Source organism: Mastigoproctus giganteus, chromosome 4 (assembly GCF_048544385.1).
Source record: "Mastigoproctus giganteus isolate SK-2022 chromosome 4, ASM4854438v1, whole genome shotgun sequence".
Lineage (NCBI taxonomy): Eukaryota > Metazoa > Arthropoda > Arachnida > Uropygi > Thelyphonidae > Mastigoproctus > Mastigoproctus giganteus.
Window position 1 is genome coordinate 188,973,848 of NC_143578.1, and position 19,616 is coordinate 188,993,463.

A 19,616-nucleotide genomic window follows, 5' to 3' on the forward strand; every position below is an offset into this window, starting at 1 on the left:
CATTAAAAAAGTTTTCTTTATTGCTTTCTATTAGAAAAGCTCTTCTTCAGACACTTTCCAAATTCTGGAGAGCACCTTTTCATGACTGAGCCAATGACCCTCTGTATGGGTAATAAGATCAGAATGCGGTGCTTGAAGATCTTCCAAAAATATTTTTAGAAGCCGCATATTTAGGGATTTAGCAATAAAATGGTTGATGACTTTAAGACATCATATAATTTCTTATTGATCTTTCATTCATGAACACAAGGCCTCAATATGAATCAATTGGTCCTTGAGGTTGTCACAGACATTCTCTCAGATATGCCAGACAAGCTGTACTTGCTAACTGGGAGTCTAAAACGCTGATGGAACTGATATTCGGGTGACACTCAAGTCAAGTGGACCCAATTTCGGCGAAGTCCGGACGGTCTGTGATAGCCAAATCTTCTGCTTGCACTTTCACGATGGTGGGACTGTTAGTAATCCTGGGTATAACCCCCATGCACACGTACATGGTGGGTGACCACCCAGGTGTGAACCAACGTAAGCAGGGGTCGAGGTGTGGTGCCCACACCACGTGGAGGAACGCCGCCCCTCTATGTTACCAGGCAGTACTAGGTGGAAGATGACTCTCATCAACCGGTGAAATACCACCACTTTGCTTATTGGAGGCTTGAAGTGGTGGAACCCATGTTTAGTCTCTAGAGCTAAGTTCCGGTCAACCCTTCCCTATCTCTTCCATCATGCAGTATGATTGATGACTTTTGAGGTTATGATGAACGTCGTGGCGAGATCCAATATTCCTTACATTTCGAGGGTACAGCTCTAAAACGGTTTTCGCAGGCCGGCCGCTAGTTAGTACACCGGACCGGACCTATTGGTAACTCTCTAGGAGGCTTCCGGATCGGCTAGTGTATAATCTTGCTACCTCTACTCTGCCAGATAGTGACTGGAGGGAGTCCGAGTAGTGTGTATGCGGGGAGCATTGTCGAGGCCACGTTATGTCAAGGATCTCGGTATATTCTTACCACGTTTACGCCATATCCAAAAATTTCATTACTTCATACAGCATGTCCCACCCACTTTTTCTTACTATTGAATACACCATGAATTGTCAAACTAAAAGAGCAAGCTTATCTGTGAAAAGATCTAAACCTCCCAAGGACTTCCTAATTCATTTCACAAATATACGTGGTCTCAATTCTAATCTCAACGATGTCCATTTCCACTTGCAATCTGCCAAAACTCATGTACTTTTTCTGACAGAATCTCAGTTATCGGTTGATTCAACTACTGCTCATCTCAGATGCCCAAATTATTCGCTGTATGATTCCTTTCGCCTCAAAGGTGGTACTTGTGCATATGTCCGTTCTGATATTCCCTGTCAGAGACTTGGCAATTTGGAATCTCCTCTCTTTGATCTTCTCTGGCTTAAAATCTCTCTACCTCATTGTGTCAAATTCATCTGTTGTCTCTACCGTTCTCCCAACTCGACCAATCACTTGGAGCTCTTTGACTTCCTCTCGTTGCAACTTGACTTTCTCCAGTCCTAACAGTGAGGTAATTTTCCTTGGTGATTTTAATGTTCACAACCCCAGCTGGCTTCCATTTTCTAGTCACACCGACCCAGCAGGTCGAGATGCTGAAGCTTTTGCAATTACTAATGACCTAGCACAGATTGTTCATTTACCTACAAGAATACCGGACAATCCTAATCATACAGGCAATATGCTTGATCTTTTTCTCACAAACAACCCTTCTAAGTACACGGTCGAAGTGAGAGCTCCTTTAGGCACTTCAGATCACAACTTGGTGATTGTCTCTTCTCCAATGGAACCTTTATCTCATGGCTATTCCCAACCTAGTGTTGTTTGGCATTACAAGAATGCAAAATGGGATGACCTGCGAGACTTCTTTTCTTCTTTTCCTTGGTCGGATTACTGTTTCAAAAGTTCTGATGTCAACGTTTGCTCAGATCGTGTCAGTGAAATTATTCTTGCAGGAATGGAATCCTTTATCCCACACTCCACTTTAAAATCTCGTCCTTTAACTAAACCTTGGTTTTCCAATAAATGTGCTAAGGCTGTTCAAGAGAAGAACGTTGCATATCGTAATTGGCTTGTTTCTAATTCTTCAGTTTCATTTTCTGCCTACACCAAAGCTCACAACAATTGTAAAGCAGTTATTAATCAGTCCAAACTAGAGTTTGAACAGGCTAAGAGTAGAAAACTTTCTTCTTGCCCTAATGGTAGCCGAGCATTCTGGTCTCTCGCCAAAGCTATTGGCCGACTTTTGCCCATCTCTGCTCCCACCTCTGTCCAAACCAGATGGTTCTGTTGTCACTTCAGCCAAGGATAAAGCTGACCTGCTAGCATCCCATTTTTCTTCCAGCTCATGTATTAATGATCTTGGTAAAACACCTCCCACCATTCCCAACACACTTCATTCAATGCCTCCTGTGGTCTTCTGTCAAAAGGATATCAGAAGGATTTTGATGAATCTCGATACTAAGAAAGCTCCAGGTCCTGATGGTATTTCTCCACTTGTTCTCAAAAACTGTGCTCCTGAACTTACTGCTATTCTTTGCCGCCTGTTTTCACTTTCTTATTCCAAAGGTGTTTTTCCTTCTGCTTGGAAATTTGCTCATATCCAGCCAGTTCCTAAAAAGGGTGACAAATCCCTCCCATCCAATTATCGTCCCATTGCAATTACTTCTACTCTTTCTAAAGTAATGGAGAAATCAATTAACTGCCAACTCTTAAACTACCTAGAAACCTTCCGTCTGATCAACGATCACCAGTATGGATTCCATCAGTATCGATCCGCTGGTGATATTCTGGCTTATGTTACCCATTTATGGACTAATTCAATGGAAAGGTTCGGTGAAACACAAGGAGTTGCTCTTGACATCTCAAAGGCTTTTGATCGTGTTTGGCATAAAGGTCTTCTAAACAAGCTTCCATCTTATGGTTTGCCAACTGTTTTTAGTAATTGGTTATCCAGTTTTCTCTCTGATCGCTCACTGAGGGTGATGGTAGATGGCTCTCTGTCTTCTAACTTCTCCACTAATGCCGGTGTCCCCCAAGGTTCAGTTCTTTCCCCCACTCTTTTCCTCTTGTGTATCAATGACCTTCTTCCATTGACTGGAAATCCTATCCATAGTTTTGCTGATGATAGCACATTGCATTCAACTTTCCATTTTGAGAAACCTTGTCCTGCTCAATCAGCTTCAACTTCTCGAAAATCTGCTACCAATTCCTTAAATGCCGATCTTCAGGTAATTCTCCAGTGGGGCAAAGACAACTTAGTTGATTTCAACCCTTCTAAAACTCAGTCTTGTCTTATATCTCGCAAAAAGGATTCTTCTGTTCCTATGCTTATCTTTAGTGACACTCCAATTTCTAGGCAAAAGGATATATCTCTTTTGGGGATTACCCTGACTTCTAATCTCTCTTGGCACAAGCACATTACAAATATTGCTTCCTCTGCATCTAAAAAACTTGGTTTTCTCTTTCGCTCTCGGCATTACTTTTCTTCCAAAACAGCTGCTCACTCTGTATAAATCGCAAATCCGCCCTGCCATGGAATATTGTTCCCACATCTGGGGTGGTGCCCACAAAACCTCTCTCAGGCTTCTTGATTCCATTCAGAAAAGGGCAGTTAGGTTAATTAATGATTCATCTCTAACAGAGTCTCTCCACTCGCTGTCTCATAGACGCACTGTTTCTGCTGCATGCCTCTTCTACAGATACTTCCATGGGCACTGTTCTTCTGAATTAGCTTCTATAATTCCCGCTGTCTCTTTCAAAACAGTCCGAACACGTGCCGCCACCAGCCAACATCCATTTACTGTCCAACTTCAAACTTCAACTGCCGTTTTCTGGAACAACCTTCCTTCGTACGTATTTCCTGAAAATTACAATCTACAGAAGTTCAAGTCCAGTGTCAACAAATATCTTCTTTCGTCTTCTCAATCTTCAACCCAAGCACGGTACTAAGTACTATAGGTTCTAATACCTCGTGTTTGGGGTTCACATAAAAAAAAAAACAGTGATAATGCACAAAATTAAGTATCCTTTCGTCTCTATTAAGATAAGCAATAAGGCATTTGTTTTTACCAATCATGGAAGGCACATCATCAGTAACAATTGACACAAATTTACTCAGATCAATTTTGTGCACTGTGAGGAATTTCATAAGTGCGTCATATACATCTTTTCCAGTTGTATGACCAGTAAGTGGCAAAATAGCCAAAAAATTTTCTTCACAGCTGCCATCATGTTAAATCAAACAAAGCACATAAGTTGTAATATGCCCAAAGCATCAGCTAACTCATCAAGTGCCAGTAAAAAAAAATACACAACTTTCAATTCTACCTAATAATTCATTGAATATTAACATCTGCCATTTTATAAACTCAATTTGAAACTGTATCATTACCCAAAGAAATATTTTTGGTGGAGCTAATCAAGGTAGCTTTCTGTTTTTCTTGTGAGACGCTAGCAAGCACTTCCAATCACTAGTATAAGACAATGAATTCTTTGCAATTATATTTGATAAAATAAATGAAACTTCATTCGCTAACACTTTACAACTATTAGTTTGACCAAAATTTAAAATATTTTTCTGTCTTTCAAGTTTCTTTTTTTCTTCTTGAAGCTTAGCTTTTCTAATATCACTAAATTTAGGAAAAGTTTCACGAAAATTCCTATGGCATGTTTGATAATGTCTTTCACAATTCAATTTCGGATAGCCAGCCAAACACTCCTGACATAATAATAAGCAAATTACACCAGGTCCACTACCACTATTACCAAATAATCATATTCCCAAGAGGACTAAAATGCATACTTTTTAATTTTTTGTTTCTTTGCATTTGAAACGTTTAGGTATAAATCAGACAACTGCAAAAGTAGTGTTAATGCGTCATTTTTTTTCCTCGTCATGTTTGTTTCGGTTTCTTTTTTAAAACTTATAAATTTTGAAAGTTTAGTAACTTTAGTTAAATCTGTTAAAAGAAAATACCTTTTAAGCATTTGCGCACAAAATCAAAAGATTTCTTACTGTTAACACTTTAATCACCTTTAAAGTCAGTACTATACATATACATTACCTATTGCAGTAGTGCAAGTCAGAGTGAAACCCGGCAGAAACCTGTTCTAACCTCTTAAAACTAGAAACTGAATTGCATGAGGCAGTATCTTCAGTCTGTAGCGACACTACGGCAACAATGATAATACTCTCAACAAAGTATTTTGTAAAAATTTTTCTTATTAAATAAATATCAAATTAACAATAAGAAAAAATTTTAAGAATACCATCAAAGTGTCAAACTTTGACCATTTTTGAGATTAAAATGCGAAATATATAATTTTTCTCCAATCACTAACAAAAGAAAGGATTTTCTAGGGAAGGATGGCTTGGATTTTTGTAGAATATTGCAGAAAGTTGAGAAATAGAAAGCACCTATTTTAAATACAAAGATTTATATATAAATTTTAACTTAAGCGAAGGTGCTCGCAACACCCATTTTATGATCGGTCGCTAGCAAAATTTATTTTTTAAAGAGCACAATGGTGCTCACAAGCACCAGGTTAAGAACCCCTGCTTTAGAACATGCTGCAACTGCTTTGGAGAGATAAATTTGAGGTCACCAACCTATCCCAAAATCTGCCCCTTAAAGATGAGTGGGATTTATTACTTAATGACCCTATAACTTTGCAGCATGAAGGCTTGCCAAGAGTTGATTATCAGTTAGGGGGAATCGCCCCCCCCACGTAATCCTTTTTTCATGGTATGAATTTGTATAATTTTCACAATTATTCTTCATGCAATGCATGTTCATGGGTTTTGTGAGTTATTTACAGATGTCTACACTAGATTTTATTGAAATTGACAGATTGTGATGAGATATTTCTAAAAATGTATAACTTCCTTATCTTTTGTACATGAGTGTATATCCTATCATAGAGCTTTAATCAGTGCCTCTTATAATAAAAGAATAATTGCTGCTAATAATTTCCTAAATTGGTATTAATTTTCAAAATTAGTCATTCTTACTTATTCGAGGTAGTGCAATACATGGTAACTCGTTGTGAAGGTAGTCACAATATGAGATACAATTAAATTGATGCCTTTTACACTATGATTGTAGTTCACTATTATGAGCAAAGAATGGTGTATTTTCACCGAAGTTCTATAATAAAACCGTAGGATATTTATATTATTTCCATTCCCATAAGGTAACAATCCAATCCTGCTTTGAATTTGGCCTGACTGTCTGCCTCTACCACATTGAGAGGTAACTTAGTTTCGTGTTTGACAACCTGCTGTCTGTACATGAACTTTGAGATCCAGTCTTCCGTTATTCTCTAAGATTTTATATTTGTGCCTCGTTCTTTTCTCTTTATACACCTTGATCAAATCTTCCATTAGATGTTTGGTTGTCAAACTTTGCACACCACAAGTTTTATCTTTTTTTTTTTTTTTTTTCAGGTGCATTCTCTAGATCTGAATATAACATTCCAAATGTGGTCTAACCATCATCTTGTACAGAGAGATAGTGTTGTCTTTTCTTTGCTACAAGACAGGGTGTCCTGTCCCATAAATTGTGGGTAGGACACCCTCTCTCCCTAGATATCTGTTTATAACATTTAAATTTCCATGTCAGATTGGATTGTAACATTTAAGTTTTTTGTGTTGAATCACTTTTAGCTCCTCTTCCCCGTAGCTTATATTTGACTCTAGGATTTTGTTCCCCAAAATGCATAACCTTACATTGAGAAGCATTAAACTTTAGTTGCTATCTTTTGGACCACATATACAGCCAATCCAAGTATTTTTGAAGCATTATGGCGTAGTTCAAATTGTTAGCCACCATTCTCAACTTAAAATTAACAGCAAACTTTAACAGCTTTTCTTGAATACCCTTATCAGTATCATTTACAAAAATTAAAATTAGGTGTGCACTTAACATCAAGCACCGAGAAATCCCATTAACCAGTCCAACCATGAAGACTAGCCATTTATGACAGCCCTCTGTCTCCTGTCTTTTAGCCAGCCTGTGATCCAGTGTAGGATATTACCAATAACTTCAGTTTCTTCCAGTTTATATAATAGTCTTCTATGGGGAGAACAGTATTGAAAGCTCTACTAAAGTCTAGGTATGGAATGTTAAAATTGTTATAACAAAATGTAAAGTTCTGTAGACCGAAAAGTCATGAATAATATGGAAAGAATATGTACCAAAAATTTTGAATATCTGTATAATAATTTGTTTATGTCCCTCTGTCTGGAATGCTCTTTGAACTTGAATAACTCAAGGACTAAACAAGATTTTGGCCTGATTTGTTTTGCAATAGGTTTTATTTAGCAGTAAAATTGAGGAGGAAGAGAGGAAAAAAATCCAAAAAATCTTCTGACCAATTTTCAGAATTTCTATTATTTTTTTTAACAGTTTCATCACAGTTTTAGCTGAATATTTGATATTCGTACACTAGTTTTAAATAAAAGGTAAATATACCATAATGCCACGGCCAGCAAAGAAGAATAAATTTGTTCTTTACTTTATAACACCAAGGCCAAATAATGTGAAATGTCATGATAATGTTACTGTAACATGAAAAACAAATAAATGAAACAACTAAAAATATAAGAATAAAAGTAAAGAACAGATGGCCATTGAGTCCTTTATTATCAGAAGGCCATGAGACAGTGGTCATGGAAATTACTGTATTTAAAATGTTATACAAACCTATGTAATGAACAGCAACTGACAAATTAATGTCTGCCTGCTGATACAATAGACCTGCAGAATGGTAGCCTTTGTGCAGTAAAGAAGTAAAGACAAGAAAGCTTAAGCACAGTGTAAATCCAAACTGCCAACAAGAGAGTGAAGTCTAAAATAGGAAAGCAGAAGTAAACAGAGAGTAATGACAGCATGAGTAGTATAGTGCCAATTGGCTCACAACAACCATATTAAATGAACAGTAAGTTTTATAAAGAAAAGTAAAAAGAGATGAGAGAGAGAGGGGGGAAAAAAAAGAGAGAGAATGGCAAACATGGCCAGCATTAGCATAACCATCAACATATTGCCTGGAATGTAAAGTAAAAAGGAAGAGTGCCGCAAAAGGCAAATACAACTAAAACCAATTAGAGAAACGAAAGAAAGGGTGTGAAGAGAAAAATAAATTGAGAAAAAGAATAATATTGAAAGAATACATACCAAAAATTTTGAATATTTTAAATAAAAGGCAAATATACCATAAATTTAAAAGCCAATAAAGAATGAATTTAGACAGGTGCCCTCTTGATAATGCCATGGCCAAATAAAGTGAAATATCATTCTTTCTTTCTTTCTTTATTGTACTGGATTGTTACTTGATTGAGCCTCCATGTTACCCTGCATAAGTCTTGTCAGTCTTCATTGGTGGATTGCACTGAGATGTTTCTGGCCACAGGATTGGCATTGGTTGGATGTTGTTTGGTTTTTGGACTAATAAAGAATAAATTTAGACTGGGTTCCTTCTTGATAATGCCATGGCCAAATAATGTGAAATAGCAGGATAATTTCTTTCATGATTCTTTATTTCTTTATTGTACTGGGTTATTACTTGACTAAGCCTCTGTTACCTTGCACAAGTCATGTCAGTCTTCATTGGCAGTTTATACTGAGATGTTTCTGGCCACAGGATTGCCTTATGTTGTTTGGTTTTTGGACTGATCTTGACATAGTTGTGTATGAAAACCCCAGAATGGTTGCAGTTTCCAATATATTCATACTGACTCCAACTACCATGCCACATTCTTGCACACTGAATTGCACACATACAGAATGCCTATATCTGCCAACTGCTTTATATCACATGGTAAGAATATATGATTCTGTTATTGAAAGAGTGCTGCATTTCAGGAAAAGGTAGGTGCACCTTATAAAGTGGCCAGTCATTAGTTTGTTTTCTTTGTTATATATATTATATAAGTAGAAATATGTGTGTATTTGAAATTTTTCATGTTGAATGGGTTTATAAACCTGAAAATGAAAGTGACTAATGATTTTATGTTTATATTTTCTGTTTTTTTATTTTCAACAGAAATAGTAAAAATTATCTGTCTTTGAAAATAGCAGGTGTAAGAAAACACATTTATGTTTTCAAAATTCTCTTTAAAAAAGTAAAAAGTTACATTTAATTGAGTACTAGAATTCATTGGTATGCACCTAGCAGAATTTGTAAAAAATAAAAAAATTTTCTGGATAATAAAAATTTAGTTAAACAAGGGTTTATTGTGCGTTAATTATTTTGAGCAGCAGCATTTAAAAATAAAATGAAAACTGAGAACTTGCTTCCCCACATTCCTCAGTTTTATTATTTTTAGTTTATATATTTATTTTTATAAGAATGCAGTCTCCATGAGTAGCAAAGGCCTAGTGTTTTTAAAATATCTCTGAACAAATTGCAGCATTGTTGAAACGGTTATTTCAAATATTATTTCAAATAAAACAAAGATGAATCTTAAAAGGTAACCAATTTTTACTCACTGTACAACAGCTGTACACCGTATAGCAGGGGTCAGCAACTTGTGGCTTGCGAGGTGCATGTGGCTCTTTGAACATGTAACTGTGGCTTTAACTTTTAGTCCACATGCACGACAAATGCGGCATGCAGCAGGCACAGGTGGTGATGTGAATATATCATTAGTTTCATTGCAAGCCACAAAACTTCTCAGTTTAGTTTGCCTGCACATCGTGAGCAGAGTATATGTACTGCAAGGTGTCGAAGATTAATTGTTGCAGCAGTGGCGAATATAAAATAGTTAAAACAGGAGCAAAATATCCGTGTGTACGTAGTGTTTGTGTTAGGTATGTGAACTCATATTATAAATCACTTGATTTTTTTTATCAGTGATGTAGTATTATTAAACAAGTGAAATAAGGTGACATTGAAATTGCTATCATTTTTAAAATGTCAACTCAAAAGAGAAAGATTGAGCAAGAAAAGTGGGAATTTAAGAAGGAATGGACTGAGTTGTATTCATTTGTGGAAAATTCTACAGGACTTGAGTTATGATTAATATGTAGTGAAAAACTTTCCAACAATAAAAAAACAAACATAAAAAAACATTTTTTGACTAAACATGATACATTCACCAAAACATATCTTGCTGGTGAGCCAAGAAAAAAGACTGTAAATGAGTTGCAACAGAAAATACCATTAACAAAGAATTCATTGTCAAAGTGGATTAAATCATCAAGCAACACAAATGCTGCTAGTTTTGTAGTTACACGTGAAATTGTAACACGGGGGAACCATTTACGGACGGCAAATACATAAAAGAATGTTTTATTAAAATGTAAAATCTTTTCAGCAGTTTTCAAAACAAAACAAAAATAATTACAAAAATTAAAGAAATGCCAATATCTGCAAAAACTGTGGGGGGCAGAGCTTTACTAATGGCTGAAGATGTAACCAGTCAGAGATTATGGACTTAAAATCAGCATCAGGATTTTCTATAGCCTGCGATGAATCATGTAATGTTGGTGATATTGTGAAAGTTGTCCTCAATTTGTAAATATATAAATTCTGAAGGACCCCAAGAAAAATTGCTTGATTTACTGCTACTTACAGGACAAATGCGTGGAGAGGATATAGAAACTGAAATTATGAATGCTTCAAAAATAAAGGAATTAATATGAACAAAATAATTTGTATTGCGACTGCGACCGATTAAGCCCTGAGCATGAGATGTGAGAACAAAGGTTTTTTTCATTAATTTATTTAGAAAAAACATTTCACGTGATGTGCTTTCCTTTCGCTATATAATTCATCAAGAGTCACTTTGCTCGCAAATGTTTCGAAAAGAGATAAGAGCAGTGATGGATTTAGTCATAAAGACAGTAATATAATGGCAAGATCACTATCATCGACAATTCCATGAATTTCTTGATGAAGTCAGTTGTCAATATAATAACTTTCTTATGCATAACAGCTTTAGATGGCTTTCTAGAGGTGCAGTGTTGATGTGATTTGCTGCTTTTCTTGATGAAGTGAAATTATTTTTAAGACAGAAGGATATGAATGCTGACTGTGAAGAACTAGAAGGCACTGATTGGTTACAAAAATTCTATTTTATGACAAATGTGACTTCACATTTAAATATGTTAAATAAATTACAAGGAAAAGGTAACACGGCAGTTTTGATGGAAGAAGTGCTTTTGTTAGAACACATTGTTCGAAGGAGACATAGAAAGTGGAAAATTGTTATATTTTCCAATGTTAAAAAAATATCAAGGAGGTACTAAAAATATATTCCCAATCCTATTAATTTGCCATTTCACATTTAAATGTGTTAAATAAATTACAAGAAAAAAGTAACACAGCAGTTTTGATGGAAGAAGTGCTTTTGTTAGAACACAAATTGTGTTTTCGAAGGAGACATAGGAAGTGGAAAATTATTATCTTTTCCAATGTTAAAAAAATATCAAGGAGGTATACAAATATACAAATATGGTACTACAAATATATTCCCAATCCTATTAATTTTCCATTTTTTAAACAAACGATTGTTTAAAATGTGAGGATTTTAGGAAGGAAAGGGGGACATTATCATTTTAAATCAAACCTCTTGAAGTGAGTACTTCTCGGTTAAATTTTTCTCCATTCCCTGAAACTGGCAATTTGAAATGGAGTTAGAGGACTTAAAAATCAAGGACATGTGTGAAGTGCAAGACTCAAATGCCTTAAAACTGAAATTGAGGATTTGGAGAGATAAAAGGCTGCCCTTGCAGTTCTACACCAATGGATGGTGATAAACGAGTTGAAAAGACAAGACCAAATTGTGTTTGATGCATGGAGTAGCTTACTGGACAATAAATTTGAAAATATTTGCATTTGGACTTTCACTCAGTTTTTAGTTTGACATATTTCTGCGAGCAAATATTTTTGAACATGAACTATATTAAAAATAAATCAAGAAACCGTCTGAACAATGAGTCTCTTAGCATGTTTAAAGATGAAAATTATTTGTGCATTAAGAATTTGCAGATAAAGGAACCACTAGGTGGCTACGATCAGTGTACTGATGTGGGATTTACTGACATAACTATCATTGGGGGTAAATGGAAGAGTTTTTGCTTTTGTAAAGGAGACTAGAGTAGTCTCAGACAGTTTTTAAATTCTATACAGTGGGATCAACTAATGATGTTACCAACAGCAAATTCTAAATGGGAAGCATTCAATGAGTTAATCTTGGAAGCTACTAGGCTTTTCATACTAATACTGTTCGAGGTTTAGGCCTAAATGGATGTCAGATGAACTAATAAGATTCGTAGCAGAGAAGAAAAATGAGTGGGATGCATATAAATTATCAGGCGACACAAGCCTATGGTAGATATAAGCTAGTCTGTAATCAAGTCACAAAGGAGGTTAGGCAAGCAAAGGCAGATTACGAGAAATCTTTGGCAAAGGATGCTAAGAAAAACAGCAAGGACTTCTTTACTTATATTAACAAATTATATTTGCATCTACATTTGCACATGAGGAATTCTGTAGGGAAGTGGAAGACTCTAACAGGGAGCTTAATGATTTTGTAATAACTGGATATCACAAACCTTTTACCAAGAAAGGCTTAAGTTCTGCAAATTGCAGCATCCAGAGACTAGACACCTGTAAGGTGATCTGATTGAGGTGCATAGGGTCTTGAATTGGCTGAGCAGGCTCAATTCTGATGAGATTTTTCCTCTTGATTACAAACCTGAGGGGGCATAAATTCCAATTGAGGAAAGACAGTTGTAGAATAGATGTGCAAAAATTTACTTTTAGCCAGCAGGTAGTTGATTGCTGGAACAAACTTCCACCTGTCATTGTGGAAGTTAATAGCTTAAATAAATTCGATGGAGAACTGGACAAATGTGTAGAGTGAATGGATGTATGAAATTTTTTTTTTTTTTTTTTTTTGGCTGCTGCTACATAAGCTTGCTTTCTTGCATCATGTGCTTCTACTACTATTATAGCATATTGCCTGATGTTGAGAGACTCGCTCAAGAAGTTCAGCAGCAAAAGTCACATTAAATCATACCTAAGGAGATGTTTGTTTTTTTAGTATTAATAAATAATAAAAAAATATTTTTTTTAAAATAAAACACCTTCCCGCTCTATTCTATTTCTTAAACTCTTCCCCCTCCTCCCAGCTTGAGCCAAGGTGCAGCTCTTTAGATTCTTTTTTCTTTTTTTTTTTTAGATCAAAAATGGCTCTTTACTCATAAAAGGTTGCCATTCCCTGCCATATAGCAATAATGCTGCATGTACAACTCGTTTCATGCTCATATGAGATCAGTGCTGCACATGAAAACATTTTTCTTATTCAAACTTAGGTTTCCTATATATCCCATTTATAGAATATAGATACACTTGCTGTTTGTAATTTTTATTGTAATAAAGACATGAAAATTTAAAAGGAAAAAATTGATTGTTTAGATATATTCTGGTAAAGAAATAGTTATGTCTATTGAACAAACAAGTTTATTATATTAAAAGAAAGTTTTAAATATTGCACAACATACTGTTCAACAATGTCAGAGTTCATTATAAATCATAATTTGTCACAATAAATGTTTTAAAAATGTCAGGTATTCTAAAAGCTTGCTCTAAAACAAATTATTTTTAATATATCTATTTTATTTATATACCAAATTTAGCAATGTTTTTTAAAGTATTAATATGAATGTAAGGGCATAAACTTTTCTTCTGTTATTTTGCAAAGTAATGTTTGGTGCTACATTTATTTTAGATATGGCTGTATCAGAATGGAAGTGCAACCTGTCAACGTACAGTTCAGATCAGAGATAGGGTATGGTCTGTTGCCATTCCGTCTTGTGGAAGGTATGTTTATACATTGAGGATTTTGAAAATGTTTAAATTGCTTCTATGCAGTGTTTGAAATAAATTCTCATTATAGCATTTTCAAAGGGACTGCCCCTTCCCCAAAGAGTACTAAGGAAAGCATCATTATAAGCATAATGCTTAATCACCCTCCTTTCAGAAGATATTTTTCATTAGTATTTTGATAGATAAGATATTTTTTTTTTTTAGCTTTTTATTGCAGGGTTTATGAAACAATGATTATAATGATAATAATTATCATAATCATATGTTCAGTGACATATGGCACATTCTTACTACAGTGGTACCTTGGATTACGAGTAACTTGGTATGCGAGTGTTTTGCAAGACGAGCAAAAATTTTTAATAAATTTTAACTTGATAAACGAGCGAGGTCTTGCAATAAGAGTACAGTCAGTCCTCGTATAACACGTGTTTACACTACACGAATTCGATCATACACGATTTATAAATAGGGGAACGATATCTTATATAACACGAACCGAATTCACTTATGCACAATTAGCCTTTGTGTTTACAAGAAATGGCAGTCGAACGCAGAATCACCCCAACCGAACGCAACCCGATAGGAATGAAGAGAAGATTTTGAAAATGTATTTATGGTTTTTTATATCAGTGAAGGGGAAACACATTTCACCATAATAACGTAAAAACCAACAATTCCAGCTATCGGTATAACCGCAAATGCAATTAGATCGAGTTTACTACCAGTTTATAACAGATTCCACTAGCAGGAACGCAACTGGAAATTGTTTTATGGTAGTAACCCCTAGAAATGTGCTTTAGTAAAATGTGCGGTGTTAATAGTGTATCTCTGCCTTTATGGTGTTGTTTATTCAGTTGCTACACGCGCGCAGCTTTGTTTATGTGTATCAAGCGTGCCTCCTCGTTTTGTAATAGTGCGAGCGATGAATCTGATTTCCGTGAAATCCTCAAAAGGAGGCAAAAGCAAGTGTCATTGGAAAGATTCCTTGTTAAAGTCGCACAAAAAGAAAAAATCAACAGATAGCAGTGATTCCGTTAGAGACAGTGAAAGTCGTCTTACCCAATAATTAATAAATTCGATTGCTTTATGTATATTAAATTTAAATATTAAAAATATAAAAAGGTATGTATTTTGTATTAATCATTTTTACAGTATATGAATATTTTTGAGTTTTGGAACAAATCATCTGGGTTTCCATTATTTCTTATGGGGAAATTCGCTTTGATATACGAGTGCTTTGGATTACGAGCACGTTTCCGGAACGAATTATGCTCGCAAACCAAGGTACCACTGTACTGCATTTACTTTTTTTTGGCACTTCCAACCCTTTCTTTGCATGCTGTTATAAAGAAAGATATTTTTAAAAATTTTACTAAACTATACAGTTCCTGAGTGTTATGAGTGTTCCTGTTTAAATGTAGTATTAACATAATATTTCAATACTAATAATGATATTATTAATGAAATTTACTGATGTCATGATACACATGCACACGTGTGCACACATATCCACGGGATACTGATTACTGTGTCGGCGAGGAAAGTGGAAGAGCAATGTTGAATTTAAAACAGAATAAAACCTGAGGCAAGCATGAGAATGCAGTGATAAATTGTAAGACACTGAATTGTAAAGAATTGCCTTTTTAACTTCAAAGCTTTGAGTTAAATGCGAAATAAACTGCACCATAAATTATTCCTAGACTTTAGTTTTTATCATTCCTTTTCCAAAACTCAATGTTAAGGAAGGTTATATGTAGATTTATTCTTTCTTGGAACCCATTTAAAATGCTTTCTGCATTATATAACAAAAGTAATAATGCAGAAAGCATTTTAAATGGGAATGCTGTAGATGTTAAAAAAAATGCATGGCACTTCAGAGGATTGATCATGGGACCAGAAGAAAAGAGTACTAAAAACAGAGTAGTGCTATAAGCAGGAGCATTTTAATGGAAGTTTATTGTACATTCATCTTTTATCAAGTTTCAACTACTGTATTCCATGTATTCCATTTCTGATTTGGTACAATTATCATAATCATAAGTTCCGTAGTATATGGTAGATCTGTAACTGCCAGAACTCAATTAAATTTCCATCTCTTCCTTTCTCTAACCCTCTCCTTCAATGTATGGTACCAATCAGTTTCTTGTGTTTATTTTAAATGGGGTTATAATTATTATTATTATTATTATTAGCCATATGGTGCAAGGAAGCCTGAGGCTTATGCTGCACCGGCCAAAAAAAAAAATTTCCCTATTACCCTGAGAGAGAGAGAGAGAGAAGAATGATGATATCCAGCTCAGGGCCATGGGCGTGCCAAGCCCATACTCACCAGATGTGAGCCCCTGGGGTTTTTTTGACTAGGGTTTTTTTTTTTTTTTTTGGTAGTTGTTGGCGCATAGGCTTCTGTGGCCATAATGCACCTCCCAAGGTTTTTGCAGTACTTTGATCCAATCCCGAGGCAGGAATCGAACCCGCAACCTTTGGGTTGCCAGGCAGGCACTTTACCCACCTGGCTAGCCCAGTCGGCATAATATATGGTTATTCATAACAAATGATAATAATACAAAGGCAGACACTATTATGTGCAAATGTTAAGTAAGTTTAATTTAAACAGTTTTAATAAAACTAAATAACCACCACAATAAAAGTGCTTAACATCAAGGCAATGTTTAGAAATTCATCTAAATAATGTCGTTAGGTCTGGAGAGCAGAAGGACATGATTGGCATGAAAGTGGCTGGGATAGTAGCAACTGTTAAAATATCTGTTTATCTGCATGTATATCCTCTTTCAGCAATTTAAAAAATTATTTTTATTAAGGTTTAAATTTTTAACAAAAGGCATTCTTACAATATTTGATATTTTGGAATCCTTTAAAAGTTTTTCCTCTCTCATTCCTCAAATAAGCAATGCTTCCCCATTAGAGAGGTTTTTGTTGTTTATTCTCGCTTGAATGCCCACCACCCAGATGGCACCATTTCAGAGCTAGTTGTCTCCTCCTGAGTGGGTGGGTAGGTATTGAAGGTGTAAGGGTAGACAACTCCAAATGCGTTTTTTTTTTTGTTTGAGAGATGTCAAGAAGTGAAAGTCAAAGATGTAATTATTTTAGGACTACTAGGGGCTATGGTTTCAGTTTATGAGAGATTTAGTACATATAAGTTGGTGCAACTTGCATCACTTTTATATATAACCAAATCAGAACAAACCAGAGTTTTTAATGAAAGGCATTTTCACACTATCTTTTATCGTAAGAATGTTCCTTGTAATATCCCACTTGCAAAATCGCAGTAAGATGTCACTGTGTGATATTTTAAGAATGACTTTCATTACAAACTTTGGTTTTGTAATGAAAAGCATTTTGTTTTGATTAACTTATACTGTATAACGCAATATAGAGAAAATCCCACAGATGTCCTTCTCTTAATGTCATTATTCAACAATATTCAACAATTCCCATTTTTTCCTGGCATTGAGTTGGACAGCAAGAGCTTAATGGGCCCTCCATTTTAATTCCTTTGAGTACAGTCGCCTTACTCTTCCAGCACTTGTAAACGTCCATCAGAATGCTGTGTTGGCACCTAATTTCTCTGTGCACCGAATACACGCATGGACATTCCCCTTGGCTGGGTTGTGTCCTGTTCCAGAAAGGTCCATAAACATTGCAGACCTTTCTGAAACAGAACATGATACAGCCAATTGCGATGAATTGCCCCTTCAATCCCCCCCCCCCAGAGCCACAGCACTCCTGCTACTTTCAGCCCATTGCATCGCTGCTCTTGCCTGGTGCATGATATAATTGAGAATACTAAACTAATATACAGTGGACTCCCGCTTTATGATATTAATCCATTCCAGAGACATCATCGTATCCTGAAAATATTGTAATGTGAACCCAATAACACATTGCTTTTTGGTAATTCGTTCCAAGACCTCGGAAGTTTAAATTTTTGCTATATAACTAAGCTATTTATCTCTCTAAAAGGATTTTTATAATGGAAATTGTAAAATTGTAAAACATGTCAGGTTAAAAAATTGATTAAAATTAATTTGCTGATTAAAGCACAACACAAAAAATTGCTTCAATTAAAGTATGCAAAACAAAACATATGGCCAACATGTTTACAAAGGCTGCTAGTGACTGAGAGGAAGGACATGTGTCCGGTCGGAGACAATTGTAAACTCATCCCATCATAAAGTGAAATAAGTAGGCACCTCTTAACATGGTCACTGGTTAGTAGATTCAGCCATTTTATGGACTAAAATTTCAGACTTGGTCTTATTGCATTTGCGATAATGCTGATAGCTGGAATTCTGTGGGGTTTCACTTCGTTATTATGGAGAAATGTGTTTCCCCCTTCCTCTGCAATCATATGGAAAACAAAGTTTCAGAAGCTTCACTTCATTCATATTTTTTAATTTTCTTAAACTTGTTACTCCGTAATTTGTATTGCTATTTGTGCATGCCGTGTTCTTCATTATTGATTGCTTATCTTTTTTACTGTTTTAAATTTTACAACAAAAAAAAAAAGGTCAGGGAACAGAAATCAGTTGGAATGTACATATTACAATAGCAATTAAGCTATGTACGTAAGCGTAAATTTATATTTATTTTGCTAATTTGTGAAATATTCTGTTTCCACGTATCATTTAAGTTTGTTAATTGGCAAGGTAATAAAGCATTAATTTGTGCTTTATATCTTTACTTTTATAGCCTGTGGATGATATTCCTCCTATTGAAATTAAATCGAGATCATGACTAGATAAGAGCAGCAAAGCAAAAGGCTCAAGCTAATGGGAGTGCTGTGGCTCAGAGGAGAACTCAGGGGGGCAGTTGCCCTCTGAATCACAGCCTTTTAAAATGCACTGCTTGCATGATGTTTGTGGAGCAGTCAAGTACGGGACATGATATTGCCATGGGGGATGTCTCTGTGTGTGCGCGATGCAAGGAGTGTAAAGAAATCAGGCAACAACTCAGCGTTGTTATGGGCCTATATGAGAGCTTGAAGGACAGGGTGGATGCCCTCAAAGAAACTAAATTGAGGGGCCCATCAAGCTCTCAGCTGCCCACATCAACGCCAGAGATTACACTTGTTCATCACGCAATACAGCGGCAACCCCCAAGGCAGAATGCACTGGTCCCACAGGAACTAGTAGTTGTTGGTGATTCTATTGTCAGGGGAAACAGGGGAACATGCTTTGTAAAAAGGATAGGTGGAACAGGACCAGGGTATGTCTGCCAGGGGCAAAGGTTGATGCCGTTGTAGAGCGGATATCATCTTTTAAGGGCACAAAAGGTGATATAGTTGTACACGTTGGCACTAATGATATCAAGAGTAGGAGACCGGCAGAATTACTTAACAAGTACAGGTCACTGTTGAAAAAAAGCCGTGAATTAGAGTTGAATTTGAAAGTGTCTGCAATTCTGCCCAGACACAATAGGAGGGAGTATATGATGAGAACCTTGTCGATCAATTCGGCCCTGGAAAGATTGTGCAAGGCTCAAGGGGTAGAATTTTTTTCAGCCTGGACTGTACTTGTTAACAGGAGAGACTGCTTCTACAGGGATGGGATACACTTAAATAGAAAGGGTGCAAGAATATTTGCTGATGCTATTAAGGCAGTGTTAGGTGGGTCGGGAAACTGCTAGCTTGGGGGATTCAAAGACTAATAGATTAACAGTAGCTACTGCCAGAGGAGAAAGTGATTCTTGCACTGCTTCTATTGGAATGAGCAGAAGCCTGAAAAACAAGAT

The 19,616-nt window shown here is 35.8% G+C and overlaps 1 protein-coding gene across 2 annotated transcripts in view; it reads left to right on the forward strand.

The window, feature by feature from the left end:
- The window catches only part of LOC150087272 (F-box/WD repeat-containing protein 4), a 113,488-nt gene that overhangs the window by 50,803 nt on the left and 43,069 nt on the right, over positions 1-19,616 (forward strand). For both annotated transcript variants that reach the window (XM_090371930.1, XM_090371931.1), the window contains exon 5: positions 13,768-13,859. In XM_090371930.1, coding sequence (XP_090228056.1) covers positions 13,768-13,859 — 92 coding nt within the window. The remainder of the gene's footprint in view (positions 1-13,767; positions 13,860-19,616) is intronic.